The following is a 22,144-nucleotide window of genomic DNA, read 5'->3' on the forward strand; positions in this document are numbered from 1 at the left end:
CTACGAGGAGAGGCTACGGGACCTGAACCTGTTCAGCCTCCACAAGAGAAGGCTGAGGGGGGATCTAGTGGCCTGTTACAAACTAGTTGCGACCAGCAGGCACTGGGGGAGTCCCTGTTCCCCCAAGCATGACCAGGAGTGACTAGAAATAATGGTCACAAGCTGGCAGAGGGTAGACTTGAACTAGACACCAGGAAGCGCTACTTCATTGTCAGGGCGGCTAGGATCTGGAACCAACTTGCAAGAGAGGTGGTTGTGGCTCCTACCCTGGGGGTCATTAAGAGGAGGCTAGATGAACACCTTGCTGGGGTCATTTGACCCCAGTACTTTTTCCTGGCATGGCAGGGGGTTGGACTTGATGATCTGCTCAGGTCCCTTCCGACCCTACCAACAATGAAACTATGAATGAAGTGAGATGAACAGTTCAAATTAATGTTATTTCTTTTTCCTTGTAAAATTTGGTAGTACATGTATAAATAAAATTAGAACCCAAACTGATTTTCTTCACGAATAAATTTCAGCTCAAAACCTATTCAGCTCCTTAATATTGAGTAGAAAAGTTGCTGACAGTCCAACCAGAATTATACATACTTTAAATACTAATTTCATGAACATTTAATAAATGCAGACTTTTAGGTAAGAATGACATAAGTTTGTCACTGGTAGGTACTAAACCTATGGAAATCAGTCGTTTTTATTATTATTATTATTATTATTATTATTATTACTACTACTACTATAAAAAGGCCCTTCCTCATGTATAAATTAGCTGGACCAAAAAAAAGAGCCAGAGAAGAAAGCCAAATAAAAAGGGAGGCCATTGCAGCAAAATATATTGCACATTCTAGCAATTATTTTTCAAAGTATTGTGTAAAAATGAGGATTATTAACAACATAAAAATATGAAAGGGAAATGCTTGGTATTTTTATCTGTATAAATTAAATAGCTGACATTTAAGACAGACATTTAAAATCTCGGAGATGAATTCAATAAAAACAAATAACAAAACAACAATTTTATCTCTTGTATTAGCTAGATAAAACAGGAGTTGGAATAGTGGTAAATGTCAGGTCCTGTTTTCAGAGGTTGTGGAGCAAAACCTGACTTTAAGTCTCCCATTATCTAAATGCACAATCTTAAAAGGACAAACATTGGAAAATCCTTTTGGGGGAAGCTTTATAATAACACAAGACTTATTTGCATAATGCATGTCTCAGTGTAAAGCTGAGCAATCTTATTTATGGTAAAAGTGACAAATCCAGCTTTAGGAAATGTTGCAGAATAGTTCGCATTTGTCCATTAATTGCAGTGCTAGCCACGTTATATCACATTTTCAAAGAGCTGCATGGAACGCATTATGTTTTCATCCTGTAAAGGAGAAAAGATACAAGTTAGACAACATTGTAGATTGACCACAGGAGTCTTAAGAAAATGAATAGAAGTAAGTAAACCATAGTTACTGAGAGCGTCACTTGGTTGGAAAAATGTGAGTACTTTCTGATAAAATTGACTGAAACTGGTACTAATTTTAGAAATAATAAGACTAGTACTCTAATTTTAATAATCCTCAATGGTAATTTCATAAAATCAAAACTAATGTCAGCTCGTTAATACAATAATGTTTAACATATTTTTGTAATTTTCCATTCTCTTGGAGATTATTGACTTTACTTACAATCTGTTTCAGGAGATTTATGTATAAACATATGACAACGTCATATTATTAAATCATTATCATGGATGCAATTTAAGAGAGCTGAGAATTATTTCTATGTACAGAATCTGAAATTTTCTCAGCTTGGTATAGCTTTCAGTGGGTGCGTCTACACATGGTCATGTGGCACCTTTGTTACTGTACCACCATTTAGTACTTCCTTTTGAAAGTACTAAAAACAGTGTAGTAATAACTCATGCTACGTCATGCTGGCCATGCACAGTTATTTTTGGCTGCTACATCACCATAGCAATGTGCTATAATGAGGGAGCACGTTCCTACAGTGACGTAGTGGCAGTCACAGATTTTGCCACGAGATGCTATGGCACAATAGCACCTTGTGTAGATGCTCCCAGCAAATCTAGGGCACTATCTTGAAGACTTGAGGACAGTATAAAACTGACTAAATACAAACATTCATTCATTACAGCTGAGAATCTGCTAGTTCCCTCAGCTAACCCTGCAAGAATTGCTGACCCCTAAGAGAATTTTTTCCTCCTGCAGTTTGCAGTAAGTCCCTGCAGCTCTTCTCTGATAAATCCATTTGCTGATATTTAATAGAACTTTTAAAAAATATTTATTTCAACTTACATAATTAAAGGCACCCATGCACAGTCAACTTACTTTGAAGGCATCAAAGTGTACTGTTCTCCCCACCACTATATTTACTAAACTCACACAAAATCATGCATATATATAAACGTAATAATAAGACTCCTTCACATCGGTCAGTAAAATTCCTTATTCTCTACCTCTCAATACTAAGGAAAATAACTTGGTCTCGCATTAGTTTAGATCTTAAGGGAACTTTTGCGTCAAAGAAAAGTGAATTTTTGAGCACCTCCTGGGAAGTGTTCTCTTCAGATCAAGACCTCAGCATCTTAAGTACCACTGCTGATTTCAACTTTGAAACAGGCCAAGATAATTTCTTTGAATTGTACCTAGAAATGTATTGGAATAATTAAAGCTACTGTTTTGGCACAGCAATTTTAGTAAATTTCAGGGTCATGGGGAACAATGATAATTTTAGGAAAGCTTACTAAATAGTTTTTCACTTTTACACGGTCATGTTTGTTAATTACTAGTGTTAGAATGACAGTATTTAGATTGTGGGGAGCATTGGATTTGCAGCTGAATATAAGGCTAGTATAACCTGTGGCCTAGCAAAGCTGCTAACTACAATGCAGAATGGTATGTTAAAAGTAACACTGCGAGACACTTAGGCAAGCATTTTCCTAACAAAAATGTAAAAGTGTTATAGATATATAGCTCATTGTGTAAGAAGAACAGGATGCAGACCACCGGCTATCGTTAGAGATAAAGCAGAAGCAAGACCTTGGAGATAGTGAAGAAATCAGGAGCCTCAAGTTCCAAAAAGAAGCTGGGGCCAGGGTCTTAAGCATACATTCATAGCAAAACAATATGTAAATAAGTGAAATGCATAGGCAGTTCTATGCTAACAAAGTAAACAGTAAACAGGCGGAGCTTAAGGTAGGAGGGAATTTGGGTGGAACCAAGGGGGACCAAAGGTGGAGTAAATGTTAATGAGCATGAACCAAGGTATATAAATATGACAAGAACTAATGTTCGTGGCAGCTCCCTGGTTTGTTGGAGGTTTGCCAGAAGCTGTCTCCATTTTGAATAAAGCTGTTGAGCAATTTGTGCGGGTGATGCGTGATGGCATTGATCTGTTGTCTCCCTAGTTGTTGGGTGTTGCATGGAGTCGGGGTCTAACAAATAACAATGTCTCTATTAACACCATGATCACAGTGTGTCTTTAAAATCTTTGACTACTTGACAATTTTAGCAGCTAATGTGCTTGCAATTCAAGTTTACTTGATTCTGAAGTACAGACTAAGGATGACAGTCTTGCTACATACCTGTCATCATAGAAGACGTCTTTGCAGAACAAAATGTTCCCTCATCAGTGTTAATGAGCACTGATAGATTTCTCTAGGTAGTAACCAGTGATACTGGAAGGCAGTCATTTAAATAACACAAAAATTCAACTTATTCAAAAGTGCATTAATGAAGCCAATAATTTTTTTTGCCAATGTTTTGGTTTAAAAAATAGGAAGCACCTCAAACAGTGTGAGATCAAAATGTTCGGCTTGAATAAGATCTAGCGTTTGGTGGATGGTTGGCAAAGTGGGAATCACCAAAAAATATGTTCCAATTATTCTAACTGCTTCCATGATGTGCTTTCATGGCAGACCATACATGCTGCTGTAAGATTTATTTTATTTTATTTTATTTTTATGTTTACTCTGGTTAATCAAATTATTTGGGGATTTACACACTCTGATTTCTGTTTTATCATGAATAGGAAGAGTGAAGATTATTCCTGGAATGAAATGCTTCTGTTGGTGGAACCGGTCTTTCATCTTTACATAAGCATTTCCCTCACCTTCTTACAAGGTGGCCAAATGCTCAACTGCTGAACTACAACTTTCTATTCATTTTCTTTTTCAAAAAATTGCACATTAGTTTCCAGGATAGCTGGCATGGAAATGGACATCTTCAGACCAGTTATTCTGCCTAGAGATTACCACCAGCACAACTTACATTGTAAGCATTTTCCCTTGTATGTATTTAGGTATTAGATATATATGCTCCTCTCCTTGCCTGGAGGTTCTGACAAAACTAAGTTTTGTGGCAACGAGAGGCTAGTAAGTGTTAACATTTACAAATATGTTTCTATGTATACTTCCAGCTAAGTTGACAACATGGCTTATGTAAGTGTCATAAAAAACTGAAAAACGGTGCTTTGAGCCTTTATTCCCAGACTTGATCACAGCTGCAATATTTTTATTAATAAGAGCAATCATTCTTCTCAAAAGGAATCTTACATTTTTCAGCACTTTCTGTCACAGCCTAATTCACTCTTTTGAAGTTTGGCATTACTAAACACTTATTCCATATCAGGATAGTATTTGTAAATGCAAGTGAAAAACTGCATCAGCATACTTGTAGACACTGCCCCAGCTACCTGGACCATGAAGGTGCTTCAGTGCAGGACCTGCTTACTGGCTAGCCCTGTGTTTAAGCATCCTTGTGCCCCAGCCAGCCTCTCTGCAGCACGTTGATCTGGGGAGAACAGCCCTGGGCTGGCAGGCTGATCTCCCAGGCTGTTCCAACATGTCTCAGTGTGCTGCACTCCTGGGTACATGTTTAAATGGCAGTAAACCCTGGAGTTTTTTACTCTCAAGTGCACAGCTGGGAGCAATAAGCTTCAGAGTTTATTGCTTTGCATTTATTGCACGTAAATGTGCACCCACAGTGTATCAGAAGATATTTAAGTAGGAGAAGAGAGTTTGTAACTCTGCCTAGGTTTCTTCTTCACAGGGAAAACCTGGTATCATCATGATGTTCACAATGAGGTAACTTCAGAATTCTTTGGGGGTGTTTGTTCTTTTTGGGGGGAAGGGGCGGGGAGGGCAGCCTTCCCTGCAAGACCAAGCCACCAAACAACCTTTCATTTCTTCAGATTATTTAGATAATGTTCAGTATGCTTTGTTAAGTTCATTTTTCTCAGTTCTCAAGGTATGATGCCAATAGTTTCAAGATTCTTGCAAAATAGATTTTCACACTGTTATCTAGGATGTGATGTCAACCATTAATGGCAAAAAAAACCCTCAGGAAACTGATAAATTTCTGTTTTATGGAGCATGTAAAACTTACTCACTGTATTTTTGTACTTCAGTCCTTTCCTACTGTAGCTTCAACTGCTCGCAGTTCCCTATGCGTAATTCCCTTATAGGTCCTAAGTTATTATGCTTGACCAGGGCATCACTATTTCCTAAAGTTCTAACGAATCTTCACTCTTAAATCCGCATCTTGCTTTTGGTCCAATGGGGCATTCCCATGATTATGTAGGCCAAAATAACACATAAGTTATGTAGTATCTTTTTTATTTCCCAGACAGCTTGTCAAATACAAAGTCGCTGAAGCATGTTGTTTTCTGATAGATATGCTTTCCCTAGTCACATGTTAACTGCAGGTACTGATACAGTCAGAAGCACTGGTTTTGCTTTCTTAAAACCATACTTCTTTTCACAACTAAATTAACCTGCATGCTCTAGTTCATTATTGCTAGGATTTTGCATAGTGTCTCTCTCAACACTTGATCTAATGTCATTCAGTATGAATGTGCCACTGATACTGTTTTATTATATTATCTATCACCATGGACTATGTATAAATGGCGAAAAAGTAGCTGACAGTTTTATTATTTTTTCCATTTCTATTTTGCAAAAAATAGAAGTGTTTGGCTAACTCAAAATCATGTTTTAAATAATTTCTTATTTTTAAATTATTCTATAATTAATACTTTCTAAACTGTGGCCTGAGCAGTTTTTTTCCCCTTCACATGCAATTGGTACAAAGCTGAAATAAGTGTTCACTATAGCAAACTATTTTTGTATTGCAAACCAAAAAAGGTAGTTTTTCACAGGAAGATTGATGCCAAGAGAACAGTTGCAAGAAAGCCAGTCTTTACCCATCAGTTCTATAAATACAAGTATATGTTTGCATAGAGAGGAATGGTTTTTGCAAGTGTGTATGTGCGTATTTTTTGTGCAGGTGCTTTGGGATATATCCCTACCCCATTGGTAGGATTGTGTGACTGTTAGCCAGCTGATAGAAGTGGCTATACATTACACATTTATCATGCATTACTTACTTTTTGGCAGCTTTCAATGAATTCATCAATGGTAACTACTCCATCCTTATTCTTGTCCATTTTCTGTTCAGGAAGAATAAGAACAGATGCTTAAGTCTTATTTAAAGCCTGCTGAAAATCAGTCTCTTATTTTTTTATGATTTATTTCAGGTATACTTCGTTAAGGCAGGCGTCATTGTATAAGGAAGTATATAAACATGTCATAAATGGTAGGGTCTGCTGTAGTGAGTTTGAGACATAACAGAATGGATCAGATAGACAAGTCAATTGGGACAGACACAGAGCAAAGGAGACAACAAATATAAAAGGATGTGCTAAGTGTTAGCTAATCAGAATGTAAAACTTCCATAAGATTTTTGTTTTTGAAGTTACATGTTATTTTCATCCTACCTGGAAAAATGTTTCCACATGTTGTCTAGGTGCATCCTCTTTGACAACAGGATAAGTATATTTTCCCATCATATCATATATAGCTTTCATAATATCAAGCATTTCCTGAGGAGAAAAACACATTTTAATATAAGGCAGGATAAAATGAAGACGGTGTTTTAGAACCAGAGTAGCAAACGTTTATAGCGCAATTTGAGACAGACTGGGCATGTCTACATGTGCATTTATTGCACAGTAAGCAGTTTTTAGACTGGTGTCTACACATGTAGGAGTTACAGTTTAGTAATGTTGTGCATGTCCTGACTTGGGAGTAAAGTTACTCCCAAGTCAGTCCACACAAACAGGGTTACTTCACAGTAAGATGTCCACACGTGCCTTACTGCGCAGTAAATTTACTCCCAAATCAGCATAAGTCACCATAGTTACTGTGCAGTATGGGCATGCACATGTAGATGTGTGCCTGTACTGTGCGGTAATGGTGCACATGCAGATGTGTCCACTGGGACTCTGTCAACACATGAACAAGTTCAAGAATGTAAACGCATGCTGGCAGCATTGACGTTCTAAATTAGTAACTGTGGCTTTTTCCGGTCATGTAATAGAAACGAAAAGATAAAATTCTAAGTAAATATGTTTTGATCTATCTGAATTTAAATACTTTAAGACATCGAACATATTAGATGTGGAAAGAAGGCTCCTGAGATATACAAAATATAAATGGGAAAAGGTTAGGTGACAGTGTGTGCGTCTATATGTGTCCCTGACTACACAGCTGTTACTGAACAGTCATTTAGTACCGCTGTTACTTGCACAGTTCCAATGGTACACAGGTCATTTCCGATCCTGCTGCAATGAGCAGTAGCAACGAGCAATGAGCGGTTTGTGCCCGCCAGTGCTATGTCACTATAACAATGAGCTACATCTCCATGTAGACACACCCAGGGTAAGTCTTATCACCATAACCTGTGCCTGAATTTCTTCTTTTTCACCATGGGAATATAACTGGAACACACACACAAACAAGTATCCATGAAAATTACACACACACATGCATATACCAATCCACCTTTTGTGAAGTACTTTGTGACTTGTGAATGAAAAAGGCTGCGTGTAATTATAAATGTGTAATTCAGTGCCAATATGATAAAAAAGTTAATTTGTACAAACCCAAACTGTAATCATCTTAAAGCGTGTTGCTGAAAGATCTTTGCTTCACTAACGTTTATAATGTCTTTCAAACATAAATGTATATACTCCACTTCATGTTTGAGTAGTTCCATGTGTGAAGTTAAGCACATGTGGAAATCCTTGTAGAATAAATGCCTTAAGAACTAATAACATTTTAATACATTATCTGCCAACTACAAATTCTCAGGGACAGACTTTACAAATATGCAGAAGTTCACTTGCATTTCTGTGAACAAGTATTTTATGTACTCTAAAAAGCCTATCTAGGTCTAGTAACTGAATGCAAATACGTGGACACAAATGTATGCAACCATGTTTCTGCTTTAAGAATTTTGGCTGTGTCTTTTATAACTTGCATGTAAACTTTGGGTTGTTGTCCTCTATCCTTTTAAAGAAAGTTTCCATTAAATGCAATTATTTTTAAAATTCTTGATTTGATAAGAAGAAAATATTTGCTATCTCATCATTTTTACCAAGAGTTTCACAAAGGCAGGTTCCTATAAGTAACACATACTTGCATGCAGTGGTTTCAATTAATGAATCTAAAAAGGAATTCTTACCTCCTTAGTTATATAGCCATCCTTATTTATGTCATATAAATTAAAAGCCCAGTTGAGCTTTTCTTGTACTGTGCCTCTGAGTAAAATAGAGAGACCCCTAATAAAATCCTAAAAAGAAACAGAAAGTTTAGGTTTGTTTGAGGTTGAGCCATTTCTTATAAATACCCAGGAATTAGCATGGTAGATTCTTCAATATCATGTCTGTTAGACCCTGACTCCATGCGGTGCCCAAAGACTAGGGAGATGATGATCCAGTTGCTCATGGGTCCTGTTACTCATTAGCCAGAGCAAGCAGGGAGCAAATGCTACTTGCACACATTGCTTGCAACAGCTTTATTTAGAGTGGAGATAGCCTTGGACAAGGTTCCCTCACAGACACATAGCCCATGAACTAAGGGACCTGCACTGAACAATAGTTTTTTCCTACATTTATACATTTTGGTTTAAGTTCATTAACATTCATTCCACCTTTGTCCCTCCTCCTGCTCCACCCATTTCTCCTCCCATCTCAAGCTCAGCCTGATTACTGTTTGCTTCATTTGCATGAAATTGCCTATGCATTTCATTTATTTACTTGTCTTGTTGCTATGAGCACATGTTTAAGACCTTGACTCCTTTTCTTCGGTCAATGGGCAGACTTTGACCAAAACCTGGAAGCTTCTGGAGGCTTCTTCACCAATCACCATTCACCCTGTTGCATATATTCATCTTGGATTCTGTTACTAGATACGTGTTGTTTTTCACATTCCAGTCTGTTTTTCTGTCTCAGGTTGTACCATCTTCCACATTCCTAAAATGTCACCTCAATTCACAGCACACAGACTCACACAGACTTACTTGTTGCTTTTTCTCAGAAAAAATGATTAACACAACTAAGATGGTTACTTAGCTTGAGCAAATGGCTGGTTTAGATATCATTCTGCTAGGCCACAGGTAATAGCCTTCATTCAGCTGCAAATCTCGTGCTCCCAAAAAATCTACATAGTGTTACCCTAACAATGTCAGACTAGAAGGACAGACTGTTTCTTTTTAGATTTTTTTAAACAATTTTTGAAACACAGATTGGTTGTTAATTTTTAAAAATAGGTTTTTTATGCATGCATCTAATTCATGAGTAGACTGAAGAAAGTACAATAAAACAAATCAGTCTCCTTCTGCTAATGGGTTTATGCACTGTAGTTATGACTTAATCCTATGAGGTGCTGCATACCAGCAGCAACTACTGAAATCAATATGAGGGGGAAAGGACATCATTATGCAGAGGTTGAGAAGTAGGCTCTTGTACCTCTTAAATTCTCCATTTAGGGCCTAAATGAGACGCGCAATTATTCCAGACCTCTTCACATGAATTATTTTCACCCACATGAGAATAACAGGAAAGGCAATATTGTCAGTGCTTTTATAACATTAGTGATTTTCCTCCTCATTACTGACTGCTCTATAATTTGGAAGTAAACAAAAAGGTGCCATTCCTAGAAAACTTCATTTGAGAAAGTTAGCTTCTTTTTACTTTTTTCCCTTTCTTCTACTACATGAGATACATACATTATTTTAAAGCTGTAGGTTGTAGCCATGTTGGTTTAAGGACATAGGCAGATGAGGTTCTTTGGGTAAAACTGGTATCTTTTATTAGAGCAACTCAAATTTATAAAAGATACCAGATTTACCCAAAGAACCTTGTCTGCTTATTTTAAATGGAAAATATTGTAGAAGGATTCTACAGAAGTATATCTGAAGCTGGTCCTTTTATATTTGGTTGTAGCTAACTGACAAATTCAAATACAATTAGCTTTAAAGAATGGAATTAGTTAGGCTACATTCACTCCCAGAAGGCCAGAGATTTTTAAAATTAATTCAGCTCTGTAACATCAATGAGAAAACCAGATTTGTGCTTTATAAATGATACTCATTTAGACAAGATAAATTTAATTTACACTTAATAGAGAAAAAAATCAACTACAGCAGTCAAACACAAATTTACTTGCCTCACATTTCTTCTGTAATTTTCTTGTATAATTTTATGTCTAAGTTTTTTGTTAAAACAGTGGCTTTATGTTTCCTAGCCCCCCCTTTTTTTTTCTAGTTGATGCTTAAGTACCTTGGTGGTATCTCAGAGAACTAAGTTTTATGAGTTGAGGTAATATATTTTATTGCACCAAGTTATATGGTTGGGAGACCTGTCAGGATCTTTCAGGCATCAAATGCCCTTCATCAATCCAAGTTAAGTTAGAAAAATTACTTTACCTTAAACCTAATTTGACCACTTGAAAGGGAAGTGGCAATTATCATCTGTGAAGCAAAGAAGTTAGCAGTTAGGAAGGGTGAGAGGAAAGTTAAAATAAGCCATAAAAACCAGTGACTCTGTTAGTACCTATTTGTTGTTGTCTGGAAAAAATACGAATATCTGTTATTGAGCCCAACTTTTGAAGGCATTTTATAGGTTTCCTATGGCGACAAGGACTGCAGAGTTAGAGATGAAGTGGTTGCTATATGAAAAGTATAGTCCAACTAGTGATAGGATATTTCTGTCCTTTGTAATTTTGCTGTGGGAATTTGTTCTCGAGCATAGTGGTTGCTTGGTTTCACCCACAGTTTCCAAGAGAAGACCTGGTGCATTACATCATGCATCTTCTTCTCTTTTTTGGCAATCCTTCAAAGTCAAAAATGATTGTGTTCCATGACTGACGTATCTGTAGGTCTGAATATGGCTGACAAGGCTGATGCAGGATCTGTTGCAATTTCCATGCGGGGTGGGTAGCTCCAGATTCTTGATTCAGTCTGTGACACACTGTTTCTGTTGCTCCTGCTTTTCCGTCTCCTGTTGTAAGATTTCAAAGTACTAAGATCCCTGCAGCAGAGTCTTCCTCCATTTGGTGCAGTCCTGGGAAAGTCTCCCACAAGTTGATGTCAATGTTGCACTTTTTCAAGTTGACTTTAAAGACGTCAAAGAAGAGATTTCTTTGTCCTCCTGCTGAGTGTATGCCTTGACTGAGTTTGGGAAATAAAACTTGCTTTGGGAGTATTGAGTCAGACATCCAGATGATGTGGCTGGCCCAGCAAAGTTGATGTTCAATGATCATAGCCTCAATGTTCATGGTGTTTTCTTGTGAGAGGACACTAATGCTGGTGCATCTGTCTTCCCATTGGATTTCAGGATCTTCCGCAGGCAGCATTGACAGTACTTCTCCAGCAACTTGAGGTGTCTTCACCTCTCAGCTCCATACAGTAAGGTGGGTTCATGACTGCTTGATAAACCGTGAACTGGGTTTTGGATCTTATTTCACAATCATCAAGCACCCTCAGGCAGCTGAAGGCTGCACATTTGAGGTGATGTTGGATTTCTTTATCGGTGCCAGCCTTCCATAAGAGATGGCTTCTGAGGTATGGGATATACTCAAATATTCTCCAGAGTCTCACCATGAATTATCAGACTTGGGGACTGCTCATCAAGATCTTATTGATGGAGGACCATCAGGTATATCATGTTCATATAAGCACATGAATGACCTCTGGCTTGTGTTGTTTTTGTTGTGAGATTCATTGATTGAGGCTGGGGAAGCAGAGATGTATGGGCAGGTTTTACACTCGTTATCTGACAAATTCTGGTTTCATGTGGTGTTTGTTGGTCAGCACAAAGTTTGACAATGGTAGGGAACCATTTGAAAGGGGGAGACTGGGAAAAAGTATTTCAGGATGTGTTCTTCAAGTATGTGTTACAGTTGTTTAATCATCTTTTTAATATATTCCAGTGTGAGATAGTCTGTCAAATCAGGAGTTTACAGTAAGTGGCAGTTTTCTGTATGCCTTTTGGTATGGTCTATATTGTTTATTCAGGTGGCTCATTCATAGACTCAGTCTGTTTCTCTGGCAGAGTGTCCTTGTTGGATAAATACAGTTTTCAGATTGCCACATCACCAATCACATATATTCTCCTCCAAGCAAATGTGATGGAACCTGTGAGATGGACTACAAATTATAGCTTTATTTCATGTTTAGGATGACTGATTTTGTGGACTTAAGTGTGGTAGTCATTGGGAGTTTTATGTATGGTTATTTGGAGGATGCTGTTTTTATATGCCATTCATTATATTGACGGTGTTTAGAAATTATCTATTGGTGTGAGAGTATTTCAGAGAGAATTTGATGGAATAGTGAGTAGTTATTTAACCTGTTATTGAAGATGCCATTTATATATCACAGATACAGCATTGGTTTGCTTGTATTTTTTTTTTTTTTAATTTTTTCTTCAAAGTGTCTCAGGATGAGGTGGAATTTTAGGGGTGGAACTGACTCTGTGGCCATAGCTATGCCCATTGGAGGAAATGTTGCTCATTAAAGATAAAATTGTTGTAGGTGAGGATGAAGTGGATGAATTTAGCAATATGTTTGGGTTGGATATCAGTGTTGTCATGATTAATAACTAAAAGCTTGGCTGATATGTTTCCTAGCTATTCAAGTTGGCCCAATAAAAGCTATTATCTCACTTCACATATCTTACTTCCCCTCATATCCTTGGGCCATCGTGATTACAACACATTGTGATATTGATCTTTTTCACAGGAAGAATTCTTGAGATAATCAGCAGTGTGTCAACAGGTTGTTGTAAGATCTATAAGTCAGTGTGATGTGTTGTTGCCAGGCTTGTCTGTTTTAAGAGGCCTAGGCCAAAGTTGCAGAAGTGTAGCTAAAGCAGAAGTCCATAGAAGCTTATGCCTGAGTGACTGTAGCATGAGCCTTTGAAGATGTAGCAACTAGCTTGTCAGCAAAGTAAAGAAAGTTCTCCGTATATTTAACTAGACAGTCAAAAAGGGCACAAGGATAAGGAAAAACTATACATCAAATAATCTAAATATACCTTTTCCTTAAAATATTAGAAGCAGTAATTAATGTAACAAAATACATTGAATGCTATTTTGTTATAACAAATGCATTTTGTTAGAATGCTTAGGTAAGCGGTAAAAACGAAAGCAACTTGTCAGATAAACTAAGGTGCAGAAGTAACAAACCAGTGTCAAACAGCATTCCACAATGGGAAGGGGAAGGACATAAGCAACCCTCCTTTTTGCTTTCACAGGGATATAAATCCCCATTAATTGACACCTTCCAGGATCCACAAGAAATTTAATATAAATGGTTTCTAAATGTTTCAGTGAGACAAATACATTTAAATGAAACCAATCAGAGATCATTCATTAGAATATTAGAAACAGCCAACTATAAATACAGGACACAGGCTAGAGGGAAATTTGGACCTTTATTTTTGGACTTCTCTGGGGCTTAGCAAACCAACTCAAGTCCCCAGGGGAAAAAAGAAGCCTGGCTAGCAGTCCTGTTTCTTCCCTGAATCCAAGGCTGCATAAGCATTGTCCTTATCTATCAGAATACATCTTTGCTATTGCATATCCTAATAAAGCTTTTGAGTTGTGACTGGACTGGTTTCACAGTTCAGTCAATCTCCTCCTACCCACAGTTATAATTTAGTGCAACAGATCTCATATTTGAATATGAATCTTTGCCACAGTAGCAAGAAAACACAGGAAGTCTTATGGTAGTAAAAAGCCAATTAGCTCTCAGACCTAAATCATTTTATACCAGCACTAGTAAGGTTAATATATGTACTCAAAAAAGCCTACATAGGGAAATGTTTTTTTGTTTGGTTTGGTTTGGTTTGGTCAAGGGCAAAGATGGCCTGTGCCGGGAGTTAGGACAGCAAGTTAAATTGCCTCCTGCTGGTTCTGGTTACTTGAATGGGCGTGTCTGTCAGTGGCCTATCTACTTCCAGTTGGCCCCAGTTGTCTGAGTGGGTGCACCTAACTGCTTACAAGCATCAACTCTTTCAATGCCTAGTAAGCTGCCTAGTAGGGCAACTGTTTCGCTGGTCTAGTCCTGAATGGTTCTTTCCTGGGTTCAGCTTGTTGAATCTTACTTTCCTGTTCTCTGGGTACCACTTGTTGGCTTCCTGGCTTCTCCTGGAGGGACATAAAAAGGTGAGCCCCCTTCTCACAAAAGGACTTTTTTGTCCAACAGCTTAGTGGCATGGTATTCAGCTGTGGGGAGACCAGGGTCCATTTCCACATTTCGAATCAGGCAGAGCAGAAATTTGAATGGGAATGCCCTGGTTGTATTGGGACAGATGGACTCTTTAGGTCCCTTGAATTCAGACTTCCTGGAGCCAGCCTCTAGACCCCTTTCCTCCAGACTGATTTGCGGACTTTTGGCTTTCAGTTCAGTTCAATTCAGTTCAGTTCAGTAATCATTCTTTTTCTGGTCCCATAGCTGCCTGCTATAGTCTTCCTAGCTAGTGACATTGCCTAACATGCTGCTCCGTTTCTTTTTCTCCACTGAAATTTTCTTCAGAGTTCTTTAATAGTTTTATTTAATTACTAGCAAAATTTCCCATCAAGAATGATGGGAGGAGGTTGGGAACGGGGGGAGTGAAGCTTGCTAACTCTAACTCTACCCCCCCCAGACACACACACCACCACCATTGCCTCCCAGGAGTGGCAGGACGGGGAAAGGAAAGCTTGCTATGCTGAGCCCTCCATCTCCCTCCACCCCCCCGCCCCCCCGTGGCACCGCTGCCTCCAAGGAGCAGGGTCAGGGGAGGGGGGCAGCAGCGTTAGCTTCACCCCCCTGCTCTGTGTTCTCCATTCTTGCCATCATGGCAGAACTCCACCAGTGCTGCTGACCTCTCCCTACCCCCGGCCCCCGGCCCTGCTCCCTGGAGGCAGTGCTTCACCATGCCGACTACCTCCTGTCCATAATGCTCTTGGAGCACTCTGGTTGTTTCAGTAACCAATCAGAGTGCTTCAAGAGTGTTATGGACAGACAGACAAAGTACTTTATTATATTAGATAATATCCTGGGTATAACTGTAAACTGCTTCCAAGTGGAGGACCTGGTTACAATGTGATGGGGCTACTTGTGGCAGCCTAGCTCCTTGTAGCAGGGTGGCGTCCCTTATAAATTTTTACGTAAAACAACACCCCCGACTTTTGCTCCCACGAGTTCTCAAAGTTCACCACCTGACCCTGGATATTATCTATGTAAATCTGAGGTCTCTTCCCAGGCCTTTGTCCCCCTTTGGGTAATCATTCCCTCCTCCTTATCTCTGGCTCCTTGATCCGACTTTCTTTTCTGGGTTCTACTGACCTCTTTTTTCCTGGGGCTTGTCTCCAACTCATGTTGCCTTATGCCTTGAGTCACCCGTGTGCAACCCGGCAGGTCTCACTCCTTGGGCTAGTTTGCTCACCCTTCCCTGCTGTCCCTACATGTATCACGTTTCCTTCAACTGGCTGCCCCTGACTGGGTAGTGCGATTCCTCCCTTGGCTCGCGGTTTACAGAGTTCCCCCAGCTGAAGTCTTAGGCAATTCATCTCATCTGCATGATGACTTAACCATTGGTCCCATCTCCTATTCCAGCATTCTAGGAGGGTTGGCAGGACCTCTTCTTGTAGGGTCATAGCATTTGCCCCTACGGATCCCTTCTCCATGGCACTTCTCTCTGGATGCCCTGGTTCAGCCTTCTCTCTTGGATTCTCCAGGCCTAGGTATCCAGGGGACCTCACTTGTCCTGGAGGCTTCAGGGCCCCTAGCCGTGTGGTCTCTAGCTGTGCCTCCACTTCCTTCAAGGACCCTCTTAATACTTCCAGCTCATGGTATTGCTCTAGGTGTACCACAGCCATGTATTCTGCTAGTTGGGCTCCCAGTGTCTCCAACCTTTCTCAGATTGTTTCCAGGGTCTTTAATGTTTGAGGTTTCTGTCCTATTTCTGCAAGTGTGGCCATACTTATTGCATCGGGCACCTCTATCTCCCCTGAATCTTGGGCTTTTGTAGCCATTGGATCATTTGCCACCCGTAGCATTGTATTTTCTACCTCCAATGCCTGAATTTGTTGCCTTAAGGTTTGCACTTGAAGCTGTAACTGCTCCCTCTCCATGTTCATCACTGCCTCTTTAGCCGAGGTGTCTTCTAGGAGGGTTTTAAGGAACTGTATCTGTTCCCCAAGTTGGTCTTTTTCCACCTCCACACTCTGTAACTGGGTCCATAACCCCACCGTTCTGTCTCTCCCTGGCCTCTAGCTGCTTTTCCAGGGACAGCTTTCAATTGTGCAGCATTTCATAATTTTCCATGCAAACTTTGATCTTTTCCATCTCTTGCATGATCCCCTTGTCCGTTTCTTTTGCCTTTGTATGGCTCTTGACCAGCTTGTCTTGCAGTTCTTGTGCGAGATCTTCTGCTGTTGCCAGGTCTCTAGTTCCTCCTGCAACTCCTGTATCCGGTCCTCCTGGCTACGGATTTCTTCTTGGAGGACTCCTATAAGGTGTCTCACTACTTCTAATTTCTTTAGCACCTCCTTCTGTTATTCTGCCTGCTTTGGGCTGGAGAACCTGGCCCCCACACTGTCATCTCCTCTTGCATCTTTTCTTCCTTCTCTCGGCTCTTCTGGGCCTCCTGAGTGATGAGCTGTTCAAGTGCCCAAGTCTTCTCCACTTCCACAGCTATTAAGTGCCCAATTTCTTTAGATCCTCCCTCCTTTTTGCTAGACTGTACCCACAGCTCTAACGCAAAGGCCTTTGCCTCTGCTTGTTCTTTCTGAGCCTTTGACACTTCCAACTCCCATGCTAACCAGGCCATTTTTTCCTCCAACTCATCCACCCTCAATTGCCAGGACCTCCAACTCATCCACCCTCAATGGCCTATTTCCGACCTTCTATATTCCCTGCCCGAGTCATAATTAACCCAGCCTTACTTTTCTGGTTTGGGCCTCAGTCTTACCCTGTAAAATTACTGGCAGTGGGAATTCCCTCTTCAGCCCAACCTTCCAAGCTGTGGCCCCACTGCCTTTTTATAAATGCCTCTTCTCTGCTGTACTCTTGCCCACAGGTTTGTTCTCCCTTTCAGGGACATGGGTTCCTTCATGCATGGCCAAGGTTCCCAGTCAACACACCAAGGTGTAGTAGGGTAGGGTCCCTAGGGGTGGCTGTGTTACCCCTAGGCTCCTTAACCATGCCAGTCTTGCCCTACAGTCACCCTCCATCTCACCCATGTCTTGTCAGTATAATTGATATACAGAGGCTGCTCTTGATCTTTGGGTTTAGACACGGTCTGGCTAGATCTTACGGAACCATGTGGTTCATAGACCCCTTGGCATCCCACATTACGGTGGATGGTTCCTGAGTCTCTCAGCCTTATGGGCTATATACATGGCTCCAACTGTCCCTTTACCACGCCCCAAGCCTTGCAGATGGCACCAGTATTGTCTAGCCTAGGCCTTACCGTGATTTGTCCCCCTCGTCTCTGTGCCTCACTGGCGCCTGGGCTCTCCGCAGCCCTTGTCTCTGCGCCTCACTGGTGCCTGGGCTCTCCACACTGTAGTGAGCCCCCAATGAGGCCTTCTCCTTCCCCAAATAGCCTCACCTAAACCACCAGTATTATCGGACAGCAAACAACAGCAATCAAACATGAGCCCCTGGGCTATAACATAACACAGAGTTCAAGGCTTGCTTTGCCCCTTTAAAAGGGTAAATCTTCTTTTCTATTACTAGGTGCCCAGTAGACGAGGGTACCTTATGGGCTTCTGGTGCCCTATTAGCCTTAAGAGTAGTGTATCCAATGGCTGTAGCATCTCTGGGCCCTTCCTTCCTTCCTTCCTGAAGGCTCCTTCCCTTTTGGCTGCTGGTAGGGAACTAAGCAGCCTGGTCCCAGCCTTAGGGTTTATATGGGTCTAGCGCCTTGCCTCTTCCAGCCAGCTAACCAGGTGCAGGTGCAGCCAATTCCCTCATTAGCCAGTTGTCATGGCAACTTGCATCTGGGCTCTTATCTGGCCCTTTCTGTTCCCTCCCCCGTTAATCTCTGCTCTCAGAGGAGCAGGCACCTTAGTGCCCTGTGACACTCCTATAAAATACCACAATGTTGCAGCCTCCAAAGTAAGGTGAGTATAGGGTACCTCAAAACCCTAGCCCATAGTGCCTTGTGGGTACTCTTTGGTTAGAGAAAGGCTAAGGGACATCACCCTGACAGAAATGCGCCCTCGCTGAGGCATTAGACTGTCAGCAGCAGTTCTTTATCTGTTGTTTGCTGCTGGAAACTACAGCCATTAAGGCATTGAATGTCTAGACTTGGTCTGACCTTTGGATTATGTCTCAGTGGTCTACAGTGGGGATGGTAGGGTTTGGACAGCCTCCACTCTTCCATACTCTTGCCTAGATGTATACATTGAAGGTTTTGGTGACTAGACCTCTTACATGTACACCATGATCCAGAGGATTGATGGTTGCCTACTATATTTCACAATTCCTAATTTTAATTTAATTTGTCACTATCATTTTTTATCTTTTTCTTTTGGTGTTTAATCCACTGCTGCTGATTTTAATCCATTGCCATTTCCTCATGGACCATGTCCAATCAGGAGAAGTGACAGAATTAATCAAATATTTGGAAAGATACAGGAAAATATATTCCCATTTGATTCATCATTCAGTGCCAGAAAGTTCTACCTTCAAGGTTTGACTGCCTTCCTAATGGGAGTTGAACACACTCAGCATCACTCAAGATATATTCAACAAATTTCAAAACTAAGCTAACTTCTCTCTAATTTTCATCTATAACAGCAATGAATACTAAGCATTATTTTGAAAATAAATTGCTTTTTGTTTGAATATTCTATGGTATTCCTCAAGGTATAACTCTATATTTATAGTGTTAATACAGACTAATACTAACAGGAAGTTTGTGATGTGTTCTGTAAGAAGGCTGCCATATGGGGTTTTTTGCACTATACCTGTTTAAATTTCAGACAGATGGCTTTAACAACTCAGAAATCAAATTATATAGAGAAAGGAAATATAATTCAAAAGACTTGAGACTAAACTCAAGGGACCTAGAGAGTCTGGTTGTCACAAGACAAGCAGGGGACTCCCATGGATGACCTGTCTTCAGATATCTGCCTGATTTAAAATGGGGGACACGGACCCTGGCGTCCCATAGCTGAAGATCATGACACTAAGCTATTGGGCAAAACCATCTTTTTGTCAGGAGGGGGATCATCTTTTTCTGTTCCTAACTCCAGGGAAGAGTTTGGGGCTGAAAATCCTGAGGAGAGATAGGAGCCTAATTACCTTTGAGAGGCTGGGATTAGCCCTGACCCTCTCCCTAATACCTGCTTCAGGTGATGCTCAGTCTGATGGTTGCTGCTACCCTTATGCATTGTAAAGGGAACTTGGACACCTAACCTGAGGCTGTGGATTGCACTGGGCAGAAGAGTGCCTAAGTTTGGTGTTGCAAATCCGAGTGTTATTATGTCTGAGTCCTGCATAATGCTGAACACCTGGGGCAGATAGAGACATTACACTTTTACCAATATACACTATCGGAAACCAGTCTGTACCCATAACATAACAGAAGTTTGGCACACACAGACTGGCTTAAAAATGGCAGAACCCAATCTAAACTTCCCCCCCAGCACCACCAAAGGGCAAATGTGTGTTCTGTTCACTACCAATCTAAACTATGCCGCTTGCACAAAACTGCTTAGGTTATATTGATTCCAACTTGACTTTTGAATGTGTGTACTTAGCCTTGAGATAAAAGGCTCTACCTGCCAACCCTCACATTTTGCAAAAAGTTATTTAAAACATTTGGTTATGCTCTAGGATTCATTTTTATTTATATCTCAAAAGATGACTAATAATATCTTAACACAGTTGCTGATGACTTTCTCATTACTTTATCCCTCAGTAATTTTCTCAGATCTCTGCATTAATACATTAAGTAACAAGCTTAACAGCATGATCACTCAAAACTATAGGAGAGCTCAGAATTAACCTACATAATTGTAACTTGGTCAGGGCCAGGAGCAATAAGATGCCAAAACCCCTTTGTGGATTTGGCCCTTAGCCACTGGCCTTTTTTCCATAAAAACATAAAAAGCAATGTTCAATTATTTAATTTTTATAACTCTGCCTTTGTAGCCTGACAGTGCAGCTATACATTGTATATGATATTTATTCATATAGATTTAGGTACTCTAGAAAATGTCCATAGCAAAGGTGACTCTGATATAATTGTGAAACCAAAATATATGAGTTGCAAAATATACAAAATCCAAAACATTTGTTCCCATCCTGCCTCACATAACTTGATCATGTGGCCCAGGCTGGTTAAAATTCTTACCACTTGATTTCTAATGCACTAATTATGAATGCAATTCAGTGTTTTGGAAAGCTGCTAGGTTGTGAACTCTAGGGAATGTTCTCCATGGAATATTTGGGATATGGATACAGTCAGACAAATGTAACTCAGCTATGATCTGGCAAAGCTACTACTAAGTTAAGAATAAAATCTCTGCTTCTTCGGAGATTTCATTAATGCCTATCACTACAGTATCTAAGCACTGAGATCCCACAGCTGAGGGGATCCCACTCTTTACCAAGGTGCCAGCTGTGGCTGTAGAGTTTGTTATCCATTTAGAAGTGGATGAAAGCCAAAACTCATCTCACACAGGCCCCAAGCCAATTCCTTGTTTCTATAATATAGACAGACATTTTGAACTTGTTCTGCATTCAATATATCCTACCTTCCTGTAGACAATGACTTTTTATCAGTAATATTACTTAAATACCAGTGTTGTATTTGGTCTCGAACAAGACAAAGGAAGATACGATTAGGTACGTTAATTTCAAGCTCTCCTGTGGTTTTGAGCTAGCATGCTGTTATGCTTGTTACTTAATTTATTAATGCCAAAGTTCTCCCCAGGGATTTACTGAGGACTAAGGCAATCAGAACATTATTGACAACTTTGTTTGGAGATAATTAATCATTCTTGGAAAAGCAATAAGTTAATTCTAGAGTATAACCAAATGCTTTAAAGGGATCTGTTGCTGAAGGTAAATGCACAAAGTATGCTAGCTTGATAACTAGCATTATCCCCTAGGCCAGCAATTCCCCAGCTGTGCTACAGGTCCAGCAGTGGTAGGCAGACATACTGTCAGTGGTACGCATTAAAAGATTTATTATAATTTAAGTATTTAAGTATGAGATTTAAATATTTTTATAATTTTAAGAATGCAACTACTATTGTGTTCAGTGAGAAAACTCATATAACTAATGTGATCATCTGTTCAGGCTTCTGTGGCGGCGGCGGTATGCAGGAGAAATTGTGTAATGGGAAATTTAATTTTCATAATAATAATAATTGGCATTTAAGCGGTTAAATATAAATCACATGCTGGAAGGGGTGTTACCACATGGAGAGCTGATAAATCTGGAAGGGGGTATGCAATAAGAAAAAGTTTGGGAACCTCTGTCATATCCTCACTGAGAAAGACAGGAAAAATTGCTAAGAAAAAGGAACATACATTCATTTCCTTCCTTCCTCGCAATTCTAGCACTGGTCATAGAGGATAATTATACAGTCTAATTTTGAATAGGAGAATGCATCAGAAAGTGGATTTTTACTTGTACCTGCAAATTGTACTAATTCTGGCTCTTCCTATACCAATCCAGACAGACCACTGTATTTGCATTAGAAAGCCTTCCTCTCAATATAAAGAGTTTATGTTTAGTAATGAATGGTAAACTGGATTTACTGATAAAACATTTTCTGCTT

At 39.9% G+C, this 22,144-nt stretch overlaps 1 protein-coding gene across 1 annotated transcript in view; it reads right to left on the reverse strand.

Moving 5' to 3' along the window:
• Nucleotides 1–861: 861 nt before the first annotated feature.
• KCNIP4 (potassium voltage-gated channel interacting protein 4) overlaps nt 862–22,144 on the reverse strand; it is a 209,213-nt gene continuing 187,930 nt past the window's right edge. Inside the window, exons 5-8 of the mRNA XM_019553043.1 lie at nt 8,535–8,642; nt 6,787–6,891; nt 6,397–6,459; nt 862–1,369 (exon numbers count right to left, since the gene is read on the reverse strand). Of these exons, the coding sequence (XP_019408588.1) occupies nt 1,322–1,369; nt 6,397–6,459; nt 6,787–6,891; nt 8,535–8,642 (324 nt within the window). The 3' untranslated portion in view covers nt 862–1,321. The remainder of the gene's footprint in view (nt 1,370–6,396; nt 6,460–6,786; nt 6,892–8,534; nt 8,643–22,144) is intronic.

Source organism: Crocodylus porosus, unplaced genomic scaffold (assembly GCF_001723895.1).
Source record: "Crocodylus porosus isolate Cpor-Errol unplaced genomic scaffold, CroPor_comp1, whole genome shotgun sequence".
NCBI lineage: Eukaryota > Metazoa > Chordata > Crocodylia > Crocodylidae > Crocodylus > Crocodylus porosus.